At 30.9% G+C, this 15,393-nt stretch overlaps 2 protein-coding genes across 3 annotated transcripts; one reads left to right on the forward strand and one right to left on the reverse strand.

Moving 5' to 3' along the window:
* On the forward strand, positions 1-3,134 carry SrpRalpha (Signal recognition particle receptor alpha). Its single transcript, XM_076399557.1, has 12 exons — positions 1-416; positions 475-874; positions 930-1,053; positions 1,132-1,288; positions 1,359-1,506; positions 1,640-1,780; positions 1,846-1,994; positions 2,046-2,143; positions 2,199-2,302; positions 2,363-2,463; positions 2,520-2,729; positions 2,786-3,134. The coding sequence occupies exons 1-12, from the start codon at positions 300-302 to the stop codon at positions 2,909-2,911; spliced, it is 1,875 nt and encodes a 624-aa protein (XP_076255672.1). The 5' UTR covers positions 1-299; the 3' UTR covers positions 2,912-3,134.
* A 969-nt stretch (positions 3,135-4,103) lies between these two features.
* On the reverse strand, positions 4,104-15,303 carry LOC143193375 (uncharacterized). Of its 2 annotated transcripts, none has more exons than XM_076399551.1 (18): positions 15,206-15,303; positions 14,970-15,137; positions 14,745-14,908; positions 14,134-14,688; positions 13,625-14,046; positions 13,302-13,559; positions 13,129-13,233; positions 12,826-13,073; positions 12,629-12,770; positions 12,389-12,573; positions 12,199-12,336; positions 6,206-12,145; positions 5,620-5,945; positions 5,312-5,555; positions 5,034-5,256; positions 4,848-4,977; positions 4,623-4,789; positions 4,104-4,565 (listed from the first exon to the last, which is right to left on the reverse strand). In XM_076399551.1, the coding sequence occupies exons 2-18, from the start codon at positions 15,126-15,128 to the stop codon at positions 4,486-4,488; spliced, it is 9,486 nt and encodes a 3,161-aa protein (XP_076255666.1). In that variant the 5' UTR covers positions 15,129-15,137; positions 15,206-15,303; the 3' UTR covers positions 4,104-4,485. The 2 variants fall into 2 exon arrangements, with proteins under 2 accessions (XP_076255666.1, XP_076255667.1); XM_076399552.1 differs by having other exon boundaries at positions 14,970-15,133; positions 15,206-15,279.
* Between the last annotated feature and the right edge of the window lie 90 nt (positions 15,304-15,393).

The following is a 15,393-nucleotide window of genomic DNA, read 5'->3' on the forward strand; positions in this document are numbered from 1 at the left end:
TAGAACGTTTAATGCCAATGTATTTACGATTATACAGTTGAACTACCTATGATTATTTCTAGAAATATTTAAGAATGATATACCAATTTAAATTTTGTTTGACATGTATATGAATTTTAGAATGAAATGATATTAAATCATTATTTTATATTAAAGGTTAATAAATCAGGATTAAACAATAAATATGGGTTAAATAAATTATAAACAATAAAGAGGAAGAACACGTATATAACCAAAGAATAATTTTACTCTGACAGTGACGTGTAAAGAATAAATATTGTAAAGTAGAGTTAAGCAAAATGTTAGATTTATTTACCATTTTTAGCAAAGGAGGAATCGTTTTGTGGTGCTTTCAAAGCACAAGCCATATTTTAACATCCTCTGTAAATGCATTAATACAAAACATTATATTACAGGTATTTTTATTGAAAATATAACAAAATATGTTAACACTTCCTCAAATTATTATTCCAGGAAAAACCAGTCTCAACATTCGAAGATAATGGGCTCTTGCTGCAATATAAATTGGATAATGAATTTGATTTAGTATTTGTTGTAGCTTATCAAAAAATATTACAACTTTCATATGTTGATAAATTTTTGAATGATATACAATTAGAATTTCGAGACAAATATAAAAATGATTTGGCTAATCACAGTTTCTTTCAAGATTTTGAATTTTCTAATTGCTTTGAATCAGTGCTTAAGAAAGCTGAAGAATGGTCTAAGCTACAGTCAAAAATTCCTAAACAGATGAGATCATTTGAAGAATCTGCAAAGTCAAAGAAAACTGTTGCGTCAATGATAGAAAAGAAAAATGAAGATAAGCCAACCAAGAAAGATAAGCGAAAAGAAGTCAACTTTGCTGTTGAAAGTAACATATTTCTATTTTTAACTATATATAGTAAATAATACATTGAAATTTTTAGATGCAAAATCTACTACACCAGAATCACCAAAATCTGAAAATGGTGTCAGCAATGAAGATGTAATGGCTTTAAACAGAGCAAAATTTGCTCAGAAAATGGCTCAAAAGAAAAAGACAGAGAGCAAGTAAGTTTCAGTAAATCATAAAGATCTACAAATAAGAAAAATATATTAACATATTTATGTTTCCCTGTTTCATTCTAGAAAAAGTCCTAAAAGCCCAAAAAGTCCATCTCAGGAAAAGGGTGGAAAAAAGCCTAGGGTATGGGATCTAGGTGGAACAACAAAAGATTTACAAAATTTGGAAAGAACTGTAGATAAACCTGAAGATGCAAAAAGTCACTTTACACCGGACACTGAAGTAAGAATATTTCCTATATGAACATTTTCAAATCTATATAGTAATGCTTATTAATTGTTCTATTAATTAGATTGTTGGCTTAATGAAAGGTGGAATTAAAGATCTAGAGGTTGAGTCTTCTGAAGAAGAATATGAGGATGAAGAAGTTGAACAAAAGCCAGAAGCAAAAAAATCCACAAATAAGGGGGGAATGTTCTCAATCTTCAAGGGACTTGTAGGTAAGAATCATTGGAATTCATTATTTTATATTCTTTACAATATTTTTTTTAATTAATAACATCCTACATTCATTATAATCTTAATTTAAGGATAAATTTACTACTATTGTTATGTTACTTTTTTATTTTTAAGGATCTAAAAATCTAACTACTTCTGACATGCAACCAGCCTTAGAGAAAATGCGTGACCATTTAATTGCAAAAAATGTTGCCTCAGATATAGCAGTAAAACTGTGTGATTCTGTGGCTGCTAAACTGGAAGGAAAAGTTCTTGGTGTGTTATAAAATTATATATAAAAGGCATTTATAAAAATAACTTTAAAACAATATTACTTTTAGGAACTTTTGATTCTATTGCAACCATTGTCAAGAATACTTTAACTGATTCTTTAGTTCAAATATTGAGTCCCAATAGAAGAGTTGATATTTTAAGAGATTGTTTAGAAGCTAAGAGAAATGGAAGGCCATTTGTAATGACTTTTTGTGGTGTAAGTAATTACTATTTTATGGAATACTAAACATTAATTCTGTTCTTTTAGGTTAATGGAGTCGGCAAGTCAACAAACCTTTCAAAAATCTGTTTTTGGCTTATTGAGAATAACCTACAAGTTCTAATTGCTGCGTGTGATACTTTCAGGTAATAGTTAACACAGTGATTTAATTTCTTAATTAATTATATATAAATAAACTAGAGCTGGAGCCGTAGAACAACTACGTACCCATATGAGACACTTGAATGCTCTTCATCCACCAGAAAGACATGATGGCAAACAAATGGTTCAGTTATATGAAAAGGGTAAACAAAATTTAAAAAATTAAGCAAGCTTGTAAAATATTAATTTATCTTTTTATAAAGGATATGGTAAGGATGCTGCAGGAATTGCAATGGAAGCCATAAGGTATGCAAATGATTGCAAAATGGATGTTGTACTTATTGATACCGCTGGTAGAATGCAAGTAAGTTTATTATTACTTCATATTTACCATTGTACTATAAAACAAATATGTTTCAGGACAATGAACCTTTAATGAGGGCCTTAACTAAATTAATTAAAGTAAATGAACCAGATTTAGTACTTTTTGTGGGTGAGGCTTTGGTGGGAAATGAGGCAGTCGATCAGTTAGTGAAATTCAATCAAGCTTTGGCTGATTATTCATCCAACACCAATCCCCATTTGATAGATGGAATAGTTTTAACAAAATTTGATACAATTGATGACAAGGTAAATACAAAGAAATACTTCCGACATTATAGACTGATGTACCTTTTAATGATTAGGTTGGGGCAGCTATATCGATGACGTACATAACTGGTCAGCCGATAGTATTCGTTGGCACTGGACAAACCTACACTGACCTCAAGGCCTTAAACGTAAAAGCGGTGGTTCACTCATTGATGAAATAAACGAATACTTAAAACAATAATATAAAAAAACATTTGAATTGTTTATATTCGTATACAATTTAACCTGACAAATATCAAGTTCTAGAGATTGGTTATGTAAAATTTTAATAAATAATATTGTTGGAGATTTACGTATTTTAAATATTTTTTTTCATTAGTTTTACTATTTATACAGGTGTTGTGACTGTTTTTTTTAATCCGTTAAATAAATTTATTACCTTAATTGTATTTTATTTTTTCATAATTTTTTTTTCTTGGAACATTTTTATTATGTATTAACCAATTTTTGTCAAGGATGAAAATATTTTTCATCGTTTAGTAGTTCTTCTTCCTTAGCTCTTGTCAAAGCTATTTTATTTGTCAATATTCGAATCACATAGTAAGCTATGATTATAATCTTATTTACTCTATTCTAATCATAGATCACATCATTATTAATTTAAACTATTTTAAGTACATTAAATTCTAGAATTTAATTAAAACTTTATTTCACTATAGCTACAGCAAATAAGTAGTGTTGACCACAATAGATATATTTCGGTATAAAAAATAACGTGTCTTCCGTTTCCAATATAATAATAAGGATTCTGAAGAATTTATTTTACCAAGATGACTTGACAAGTACCTAAACAAACAATTGAAGGAAACAAGAACTAAACGAAAAAAGTAAATATGCTCTCGAATGAAAGTAAAATACGTTCCTCACATATACGATTGTTAATTAGGTGGATTAGGCCTCCAGGGGAATACCACTACATAAAAAAACGCGCCTAGAAAATCTACCTCATGGATGGTGTGGAAAAGAGTTAAATGTAAATAAAACAAATCTAACCTACAGACTATAATAGCTGTGTCTTAATTGTACTTTTAAGTCCTTCGATAATATATGTATTAGATTTACTATAATGTTAAAATAAATTATATTTCATAATATTTTTGTTCAATTATTTTATTTAGATTAGATTTTTTTTGTATGTCAAAGCCAAACTGAGCTAAAACTCAAAGTTAATTCGGCAACATTGCAATATTTCGACGTCACAAATATCCCTGACGCATTACTAAAAAAACTTTGGATAGACTATACATATATTACAGATAAAAAGGCGAACACCATTTTAAACCCGAAGAAAAATAAAAATAATCCTTTAAATGGAATGAAATGCGAGATTATTGGTTCAAAGTATTAAGCCTGTTGAGTTTAAAAAACGTTTTATTTTAATAAATTTACCTGTACAGAAAACAATGGATTCACATGTGTTTTGGTATTACATTAAAAAGAATTATATATTTTCATATTCACATTATTTAATTGTAAGTTTGTACAAACAGAAATAGAATGCAATTTTTATCAGTGTTAAAACATCAATTGCAATATACAGGGAATATTTAGCTCTTAAAGTATAAAAAAATAAAAAGTAATCTTATCACACCAACTGTTAGAGACCAGATAAGCTATTACATTGGTATAATTGCAGTAATTAACTATTACCTCGTTATGTTTCTTTCCAGGATTTCAATCCTTTTTCGTAACTTAATATTATTTCTTTTGGTATTCCTGAATGTAATTTTGTCTGCTAGGAATCGTTTGCCTTAGGCGGACTCTTCCCCCATAACCAATTCAGCAGCACCTTAGATGGACTTTGAACATCACGAGCTGAAAATATTCATATATATAGCAACACAGATTTATAGGCAACACAACATTACTCACATAAAGTATAACTAGCATCAACTAATTTAGCAGCTGCTTCCGGGGGTAACTTCGATGCTTCGTTAATATGTTGCTCCATAATAGCAATTTGCTGCAGCCTTCTAACCGCTTGATCATCCACAAATGTCTTATCCTTTTTATATGATATATTTTTCAGTTGTGATAATCTAGAATTGATTAATAACTTTAAGTATTGTGTATCACAATATTTTGATTGAAACGTACTTTGATTCCAAGCCATCGTCCATTTCTAACGGGTCTTTAGCTAATTCCGTGCCTGACGCAGCTAGGAATATTTTTGATGCTGTGCTTCCAGTAGCACCAGCAGCTCCTGGGGAACTTGATGAAGAGTTATCTAAAATTTCGGACGAAATATCGATACCGCCGATTGTAAGTTACAGTATAACGTACCTTTAAGGATTTTCCTTAATTCTTCCTTCTCTCTAATAACATTCGATAGTTTTAATTGTAATGTGTCCCGTTCTTCTAGCAACTGCGTCAGCTCAACGGTTAATTCTTCACATCGCACGTCTCTTTGATGCAACATGTATAGAGCCAGATCTAACTCCGCGCGACTAACTGGTTCCGCTAAATCGTCCTCGTAATGTGATCTGCTACTTGATGCATTGACGGCCTATTAATTCACGCCCACTAAATTTTTGCATACTTAGATGTGAATTTCATATTACCTGGGACACCACTGATAAAGGTTGCTGAGTTACAGGTTGTCTACTCAAATCCATCTCTGCAACGAGACTGTCATATTGACTACTCTTGGCAAACAATTCTTTATTAAGTTCGTCAATTTTGGCAACTTGATCTTCAATGATTAACTTTAATTCCTCTAACTGTTTAGTGTCTTCATCTACAATATGAGTTTGTTCTAAGAGTTTCTGTTCCAACTCTTGCTTAGAAGATATTTCCTGGCTTATTCTAAAATCACATTAACATATATTGTTCCTGCAAAAGAATTCCTTCCTTCAGTATGTGTAAGTACCTCTCATTGTACTCCTTGTTGGCGTTAAGTAATTCTTGTATTTGGGCTTGTAACATTTGGTTATCCAAATCTTTGTTGGATAATAACTCGTCGTAATGTCTCTGAATATCTGCCAACTGGTTGTTTTTCAGCAGTTCCAAAGAATTGGTATACTCTTGCTCTCGCTGTTCCAACGTCTTACGCAGATTATTAATTTCGTCCTCATAGGTTTGGAAGTTGTACTGGTAGTACTGAATGTTTTGTTGTGCTAATTCGAGCTCGTGAGATCTGTCGGTCAACTTTTGTGTGATTTCAGTTATCTGTGTTTGGTATTCGTTTGCATTTTTCTGAAAATTAATTTGCGTAAATGGTAAAATATTTATTTAAGAATAATCGCCCGACAGAATTTTAGTGAAGAATGAGCAATATTTTGACTGAACTATTGAGTTTTAGAAAACTCTGTGAATAATGGACAGCGCATAACAAGGGAATAAAAATACATTTGAATAAAATTTTAACAAAGACTAAGAGGCTAGTTTAAAGATATGAACAAATCGATTTTTTTATAACAATATCACCATCACCAAAATATTTTTTTAACTATTACCTGTAACAGAAGATATTCTTCCTTTGTTTTTGTAATTTCATTTGTTAATGATTGCACCTCCTTATTGCTATCGTTCTTAGCGCTCTCTTGGATTTGTAACAGCTGTTCATTCAGATCATTGATAATTCGCTCTTTTTCATCTATCTTAATTTGCAACGACGAACACCTGCTTTCATATTCATCAATTTTTCCTTTATAATTTTCTATGGCTTCACAACAATTGGAATGTTCGTGGCTTAGTTTTTCTAATTTCTGGAATTGATTGCTCTGTTCCTCCTCAATAATCTTAATTTGACCCTCCAAGTTAGTTTTCTCCCGCTGAATAACATTTAAATCCGTCGATAGTTTAATTATTTCGGAATCTTTTTCGTGTATCACGCTGAGTTCTTTCTCCAAATCCTCTATTACTTGATTTAGTCCTGTTATTTGTCTATCCTTTTCTCCGATTGTTCTGTTTATGTTAGCTTCTAAGGTGCTAATGTTTTGAACTAGTTTTTCAATTTCGACATCCTTTTCAGAACCTAAGTTAATCTGCCTCTGACATTCAACCAATATATCAGCTTTTTCGTATGATATTGGTGTTGAGGTATTCTTCTCTAATAATGCGACGATTTCTTCAACAACCTCCCTCTTTTCATCGAATTGTCTCTGCGTCGTGTCAATGATAACAGCCATACTTTCAATTTTACTATCTTTCTCGGAGTTTTGCCTTTTAACAGTATCAATTTCATTTTGGACAGTGGCATAATAAGAGAGTTTATTCTGAAGATCCTCAATTTGTTTTTCGTTTTCTTGAATAACCAACTTCAGAGAATCTATAGCTTGTTGGGTTTCAACCTTTATCGGCGCATCAGCTTCAGATATAACTTCTTTGTGTATATTGTTTTTCAATTCATTGTTCTCCGTCGATATAAGATTATATTTGTCTTCTAATTCGGAAATCTTCGCATTTAACGACTCTTGCATGACCGCATAATCCTTCTCGACCATATCCAAGTGGGACTTCCAACTTTCAGCTACATCTGTTCCACGTTGATCGACTTGTATTTGCCAACTCTCATTCAATTCATTGATCATTATATTCGTTTTTTCGGCAAACTCGGTATCTTTATTTTCTAATGCTATGGATAGTTGCTGTATTTGTTGATCTCTGTTGTTATTTTCCATAGTCAGTTCTTCTATTTGTTTAGATTTTATGTTAACGTCATCAATCAGTTTCGCTTTTTCCGCAATTAAATCATGTTCTTTTTGTTGCAATTCGTTACATCTTTCTTGCAGTTTTCCTGTTTCTCCTGATCCAATGATTTCCATATCTTTAACCTTTTGTTCAAGCTCAACCACTGTTTTTCGAACATCTTCCAGTTGTAAATTTTTATCATGCAGCTCTTTTAATATACTGTCCTTTTCTAGTAATAATTTTTGTAATTCTTCAGATTTCGTGTTTATATTTTCACTAATTTGATTTTCTAGTAACAATTTTTCAGAGTTCAGATTATCGATTAAATTATTTAATTGCGAAATTGTTTGATCCTTTTCAATAATCATATTATTTAATTGAGTTATTTGTGACTGTAGATTTTCAATATTTTGAATTGACTCGCTCATATATAATTTTAATGATTCAATTTCTTGGCTTTTTGCCACTGCATCACTATCGAATCGCTGGGCAGATTGATTAATTTCGGTTTTATACAGTTCTAATTGATTATTCAAGTTAGCAATTACAGTGTTCTTTTCTTCCAATAAAGTAACTTGACTCTCAAGATTGTTCTTCAATGATATCAATTCTGATTGTAAATCATTTGTCTTATCATCATTCTCTTTGCTTTCTAAGACCATTTTAATACTATATAATTCTTCATTCAGTTTTTGGTTATTTTCTTTAATGGATTGCAACTCAAACTGAGCTTCAGATAATTTCAATTTCTCTCCATCAAGATTTGCGTTCAGAGTTTCATTTAACCTCTTTAATTCTTCAATTTCACTGTTGTTACTTCCTTTATTTTTCTCTACTTGAATTCTGCGATTAGTTTGTTCTTCTAAGAGAGCTTGTAGTTCATCATTATCCAATGATAATTCCTTTATTGTATTTTCAAGTTCTTGTATCTTATTCACATGATCAGGATGTTCCTCAGTGGCAGGTACTTGAGCTTCAGAGGTGGGTTGCTGAATATTAGAGGTAGATTCCTTTCTTTCATTCTGGAATCCATCATTATTCCATTCATATTCCTGTAACTTCTCTTCAATTTCCTTGTACTTTCTTTGCCACCTTAAAACTTCAGTATCTTGAATCTCTTTCATCTCCACCATTCTATCATTTGCTGATGTTAAAACATCAATTTTCTTTAATATATTTGCTTTTTCAGCCTTTTCTTTCTCAAGTTCCTGTGCTACTTCTTTAATTTTCTTTTCAAGTCCTTGAATTTGAGATTTCAATTCTTCTTGAATAGTTTCATTAAGATCAAAGAAACCACCATCATCAAGTTTTTTAGTTGCAGTTGATTGTTCACTTCTCTGCTTCAGTTCCTTGCATTTCTTAATCAATTTTCCCGATTTTACCTGCAACTGTTTAATTTCTTCTAAATGATTTTCTCTTTCGACTTGAAGAACCTTAATATGATCTTTTAGCTGTTGAGTTTCTAACATAAGGGCCTTTATTTGTGGAATATTCTCAATTGTATTAATGTATGCCTCATCAAGTTTAGCTTCTTCAGGACCCCATCCCCATCCATCATCATTTTCTTCAAATGCATCGAGATTTGCAGGTTTTTCTTCCTTTGTGTAACATGCAGAAGCTTGTTTTGGTTGAATTAACGGTTCAACTGGTTGGTATTGTTGACTTATATTTACAGCCGAGCTGGCAACACCCTGTTCATATATTGCTTGGGGCTCTGTTAGTAATTCACCCTTGGTTTTATTAATATTTAGTTCCTCATCATCATCAAAACATAAATATGCGCTTTTGGGTTGTATAACTTCTTCCTCAACAGGTAACACGTGTTTGCTGTTATCGACTTTTGACGGACTATACTCAAGATCCTTCATAGCCTTTTTATCTGATTTCAAAGATTCCACTTCTACCTCCGATAAAATCTGGGATTCATCAATAACTGGAGGTTTTTCAGCTTGACTAGCATTTGGTGCTTGGCATATTAATCGACTGAGCTCATTCACCATATTAATGCATTGCTCCAATGCAATCTCTTTTTCTTTATCAACATTAAACAGGAGAAACTCTAAGGCTTTAACTTTTTGAAGTAAAGCTTCTCTGCTATTTTCAATAACAGGAGAAAATTGATTATTGCCATCATAATTTACATCAGTTGAGCTAGTATTAGATTGTTGTGGGTTTTCAATTAATTCATGGTTTTCCAGTTTAATTGGAGATTCATTTACAGTATATGTTAAATTGTCAAATGGTGAATCAGCTGTAGATAAATTACCAAACAAATTACTGGCCATGACTGGGGCTTTGATTTCAGCAAACGGTGAATCAGTTTCAGATAGATTATCAAACAAACTACTGGCCATGACTGGAGGTTGACTCTGATCAGCCCAACTAAATTGCTTTATAGGAGCGTCATTAGATTTAATTGTTTTAACCACAAATTCTTCCAAAACAACAGGTTTTTCTACATCTTCTTTGTGAGCTGATTCACATGAAGCTTCTAAACTAAATTTCGCAAATTCCAGTGCCTGGACGTCACCCTTGAGTTTATCATTATCAATATGCAATGCTGTTAACTCTTCATTTCTTAATGAAAGTTGCTTTTCTAATGATTCTTTTTCAGTTAAAGCAGTTGATAATTTATCATTTAACTCTTGTAGTTGAGCATTCAGATGGTCTTTTTCTTGACACAATAAATCAATATTAGTTTTGACTTTATTCAAATCAGTTAACTCATTCTGCAATGAGGTAAGAACTTTGTTAAGATCTTCAATTTGCATAAAACTGTTTTCTAATTTTGTGTTAGCTTCATTTAATTCAAGTTGAAGACGATTTCCGTGTGACTGGGAGGTATCTAAGGTCTCCTTTTGGTCCTTTAATTGTTGTTGAAGTTCATTAATAAATTCAGAATAGTTGGCCTCATCTTGCAAAATTTTGGTTTTGCATTCCTCTAGGACGACATTTAATTCTTGTTCCCTGTTTTTAAGTTCATTAATCTGTTCAATTAGCTTTTGATTTTCTACTGATAATTCGTTTTTCAAGTTTAGTAGTTCTTCTAACTGTGCTTGATAATCTGCTTCAATTTTTTCATAGTCAGACAAGTTCTTTTTATATAAAGTTTCATTTTCATTCTCGACTTGTTTCTGATGGGCTTCTAATACAGACACTTGGCTCTTTAATTTTTCGTTTAGCTGTTCAAGATCCTGAACATTGATTTGCTGAGATTTTAATTCGGTTATCTTATCATGTGATTTCTTCAGCTTAATCTTCAATCTCTTGATGATGTCTTCATTTTCGTTATTTTTCTTGAGACTTTCCTGTAGCTTTTCGTTAGATTCCTCTAATTGTTTAGATAACTTCTCCAATCCCTTCAGTTGCTCGGAATATTTATTTTCCAATAACGCTTTTTCATTGCAGGTAGTAGAGACAACATTGAGTTCCGCTAACAGATCATTATTTCGAGTTTCTAACATGGATTTTTCTTCTTGTAGCATTCTGATATTGTCCTCAAGTTTACCAATTCTTTGTTGGTAATGGTAAATCTCAGACTCTTTGGTCTCTAAAAGCATCTCCAACTCTCTAATTTTATCTTCAGTAACATTCTGTGAAAAACTATTGTCGATATCTTCATGTAAGCTTTGTGATAATTCCTGTTGTAGACTGACTTGTGAAATTTTTTCTTGTCTTTGCTTCAGCTCAAAAATATAATTTTGATTATCACTGTTAGTTTGTTCTAAATCAAGTATATGGTTCTTTAATAAATCGATCTCGTTCTTCACTGCGGTATTTTCTTCCAATTTGATTCGAAGCTGATTTTCAAGCTCCTTTATATCCTTCGTTAAGCCGGCGATTTTATCGTCGGACATCTGAATTGTTTGTTGCATTTTTGCTTCCCATTCTGCTTTATCACTGTTATATTTTTGCTCCAATTCTTGATTAGTTTGAGATTTCTTTTTCAAATTCGCAGCCAGTTTTTTCATTTTATCCATGTGATCCTTATTTTTTCCCAACAGTTCATCCACCTGTTGTTTAAATGAATTGGCGTTAGCTTCCAGTTGTTGTTCCAGGCTGTAGTATTTGGTCTTCATTTCTTCATTAATCATTTTAAATTTCTTATCTCTATCAGCCAGTGCTTCTTGAATTGTTTTTAAAGTTTCTTCCTTGTTGGTCAGGTCCTTCTTCAGCTCTATGTTTTCTGAGCGCTGTATTTTAAGATCATCCTCGGTTTCGATTATTTTCTGATTTAGGTCGGCCAGTTCTTTATTAAGGTTTTGAATAACATCACTGTTGGCAGATACACTTCTTTCATATTCCATGGCACTGTTTATTTGGTCGTTTATTGTGGCGTTTAAGAGTTGTAGTTCAGATTCCATATTCTCATAGTTTTTATTTTTTACATGTAAATCGCTTATGACATTATTTAGATAATGAAGATTTTTGTTAAGCTCCTCAATTTCTCGTTCCTTGTCGGCTATAATTAATTGGTATTTGTTAACTTTCGACGATAAATCGATTAAATTATTCTTATTATCTTCAATGATAACTTTTAAATCCTTGATTTCCGCGTTGGAATTGGTGATTTGTTCCTGCAAGGTGGTATTTGTTTCAGTGGTGTACTGTAGTTTTTTCTCAAGTTCAATTTTGTCTGGTACTTCGGAATTAAATTCGGCGATTTTCTTAACTAGTTCAGCATTCTCGTTAAGAAGTGATTCATACTGATCTTGCAATTCTTTTAGTTTGTTTTCTAAAAGTTCTGCAGATGCACTATTGTCCTGAAATAATCTGATGTTTAGTAATATAACATACACAGAAAGTAGACTCTTACTTCAGTCGATTTTTCATTAGATACATGTTCTAATTGATGTAGTAATTGTTCTTTCTCAGAAATTAGATTCTCCTTTTCATTTTGTAACTGTTCATAAGTCTCCTCCAAAAGATCTTTGTTGTTTTCAAGTTCCTTCAACTAAAATATTAATACATTATTTGAAGTTATATAGCAAATAAGCTTTACTCACTTTCAAATGAAGTAGTTCATTGTCATCTTTCAATGACTCCATCTTTTGCATAACTTCTTTCCTTTCTTGGGTGAACATCTCTATTTTTTGGAGTAATTCAGATGTATCCTCATTAAGTTGTAATACACTTTCATTAAGTTCTACAGGAGCTTCAATAGATTCATCTTCTGGCGATTTTTCAGCTTCTATAAAATAATCATAATGTTCAAAAGTAAACTAATGTATTTAACAGTTAGTTACCTTCAGGGTTTAGGTTCTTTTGATATGCAGCTAGTTCTAATTTCTCTTGTTGAGTTAGGCCTTCAACTATTTCAATACTCTCAACTGATGACACTTTTTCTGCACTTAGTTTTTCTAATTTATCAATTAGATCCATATTTTCCTAATGTTGAAATCACATTAATTATATGTCCATAGATTATAAGTAAAATTCCTACCTGAATATAGCTGTCTAGTTTTAATAAAATGTCCTGTTTTTCCTTCTTTATTGTCTCTATTTTATCCAAAAGATCTTCATTTTCAACTTTAGATTGTTTTAGTAAGTCTTCTAAATGCTTAATATCTGCTTCAAGCTTCTCAATTTGTTCCTCATACTGAATAAATGACATTTCTGAAGACACATGTGTGCTGACTTTAACTTGCTCTTCATTTTTCTGCTTTAATTCAGCCTTTAGAGAATCAATTTCTGTAAAAAAAAACAGACCGTAGGACCAAACAAAACAAAACAAAATATTTATTACCTGATTCTAGCACTTTATTCTCATCACATTTATTTCCTAGCATCTGAGTTGTTTCTGACAATTTCTGATTTAAATCTTTAATGTGTTCTTCCAAATCATTAAAATCTAAAATGTATATAATTATGATTATCATCATCAAATACAAATACTGAACCTAATTAAAAAGGTCTTACTGTCTTTACTATCTCCAGTTGATTCTATCATTTTTAGTTGCATATTTCCTTTTTCTTCCTCCAGCTCAGCAATTTTCTCATTTAATTTTGTAATATCATTTTGTAACTGCCCAACTAACAAATTGGCATCACTCATTTTTCGAAATTGATCTAATTTCCTGTTCAGTTCTTTTATTTTACCTTTTTGCATTGCTCTCATTTTTATCATATTTTTATTGCTTTCGTCAAGTTGCTTTTTCAATTTAGTTACTTCATTTTCTAAGAAAAAAAAAATTAATACATACAATTTCTAGTGTATGAAATATCAAACAAAAAAAACTAACCATCAAGATCTGAATGCCTATTTGCACCCATTCCAGTACTTTTTAATACATTCAAATCGAACAAAGTTTCTTCCAATTTTTTATTTAATTCTGCAATTTTGCTAACATTTTTCAAGTTTTCTTCTGTTAATTTTGTATTTTCACTGGCTAGATCTTGTTCTGAAAATATTTTATTTTCAATTTCAATTTTGTCTTTTAATATGTTCTGATTAATTCCTTCCAGTTGCTTCAATTGTCGCTCAAGTTCTGAAATTTTCAACAAATTATTTTCATTTTCTTGATTTTTTCTTAAATAGTCCTCATTATTTAAGGTTTCTAATTCATTAATTTTTTCAAGCAGTTTTTTATTTTCTGCTTCAATTTCTTTAAAAGAGGTTTGTAATGCCTTCAACTCTAAATCGTTGTTCTTTTCATTTGATATTCTACAATCAAATAAAAATATTTAAAACTTCTATAATACTTAAAATTAGTACTAATATTTATTACGGCATTAAAAAGTAAATAAATACCTGTCAGTAACATCTACTATCCCTAATTCCAATTTTTCATTTTCCAATATAGTAATTTTTTCCTTTAAATCACTAATTTCAAAATTCTTCATCTTCAAATCATTTAATAAAGTTAACTGCCTGTTTTTCATTTCATTTTCCAGAGAAATAAAATTTTCCTGCATTTTCCTCATCTGTTCTTTGGTATCTTCTAATGTGTCTAAAGTAGTCTTTCTCTTATTAGTCAAATTATCTGTCATTAAAGTTATAGCTTTTGTTTTAGCATCAATAACTGAATCTTTTTCCTTTAGGTTTTCTTGCAAATCTAAAATTGTACCTTCAAGTCGTTTACTTTTATCATGTAGTTCTGTAATTTTCTTTTCCTTTGTTATTAAAATATTATACAAATCTTTTTGAGGAGTGTTCTCATTAAAATCAAATGTTGCAGACCCTTGTGCAGGCATATTTAATGGAGTAGAACTTATTAATGATGGGGGATCTTTTAATTGAGCTTGAATCTGAGAGATCATCTCTTCAATGCCTTTTTCTCTTTTGCCCCTTTCAGCTAACCGTGCTCTAAAAATTATAGTTAATAAATTAAAAGCATATTTAGTAAATGTAATTATTATTACTTGTTTTCCTCAAATTGCTGTCTGAGAAAATTGATTCTTTCCTTTTTAATAGCATCAATGTTTGCTGAGCTTGTAGTTGCTTTTGTAGTTGAGCCTGCTTCATTTTTACTTTGTTTAGATCTCTTCGCTTTTACTTTATTAAGTGTATTTACATATTCCTCAACCTAAATAAATAAAACAATACATATGTCAAAAATAAATAACATTTATACTATAGCAATAAACCTTTTCTTGTGGCACAGTGCTTTGTTCCTTCCTTAACATTTCCTTTAACTGTGCTAACACAAGCTGTTTCTGAGTTTCCTCTCCTAAATCATTTAATTCCTGAGCTGAAGGTCTTACATTTTTCTGTCCTCCAGGATCTGGATCTGGATCGTCCCACATGTTAACTAGCTTAAAATATTTACAATATAAATAAATGGCTTGATTAACAATATACTAAATTTATGTACAAAATATACCTATTTTCTGGTATGTAAAAATTAAACAACTCAAACGTCATAGATTCTGTTGATATTTTGACAATCTCCACGTATACCATTTGTCCTAAATATTTCTGAATGACAAGTTCTTCTTATTGGATTATTGGCTCTGTAGCATAAAAATGATTGTTTTGTAAACATAACCTATTAACTATGATTTCAAAAGT

Source organism: Rhynchophorus ferrugineus, unplaced genomic scaffold, assembly GCF_030347505.1.
Source record: "Rhynchophorus ferrugineus isolate W39M unplaced genomic scaffold, kcgeb_rfMv2 rfM3, whole genome shotgun sequence".
Classification (NCBI taxonomy): Eukaryota; Metazoa; Arthropoda; class Insecta; order Coleoptera; family Curculionidae; genus Rhynchophorus; species Rhynchophorus ferrugineus.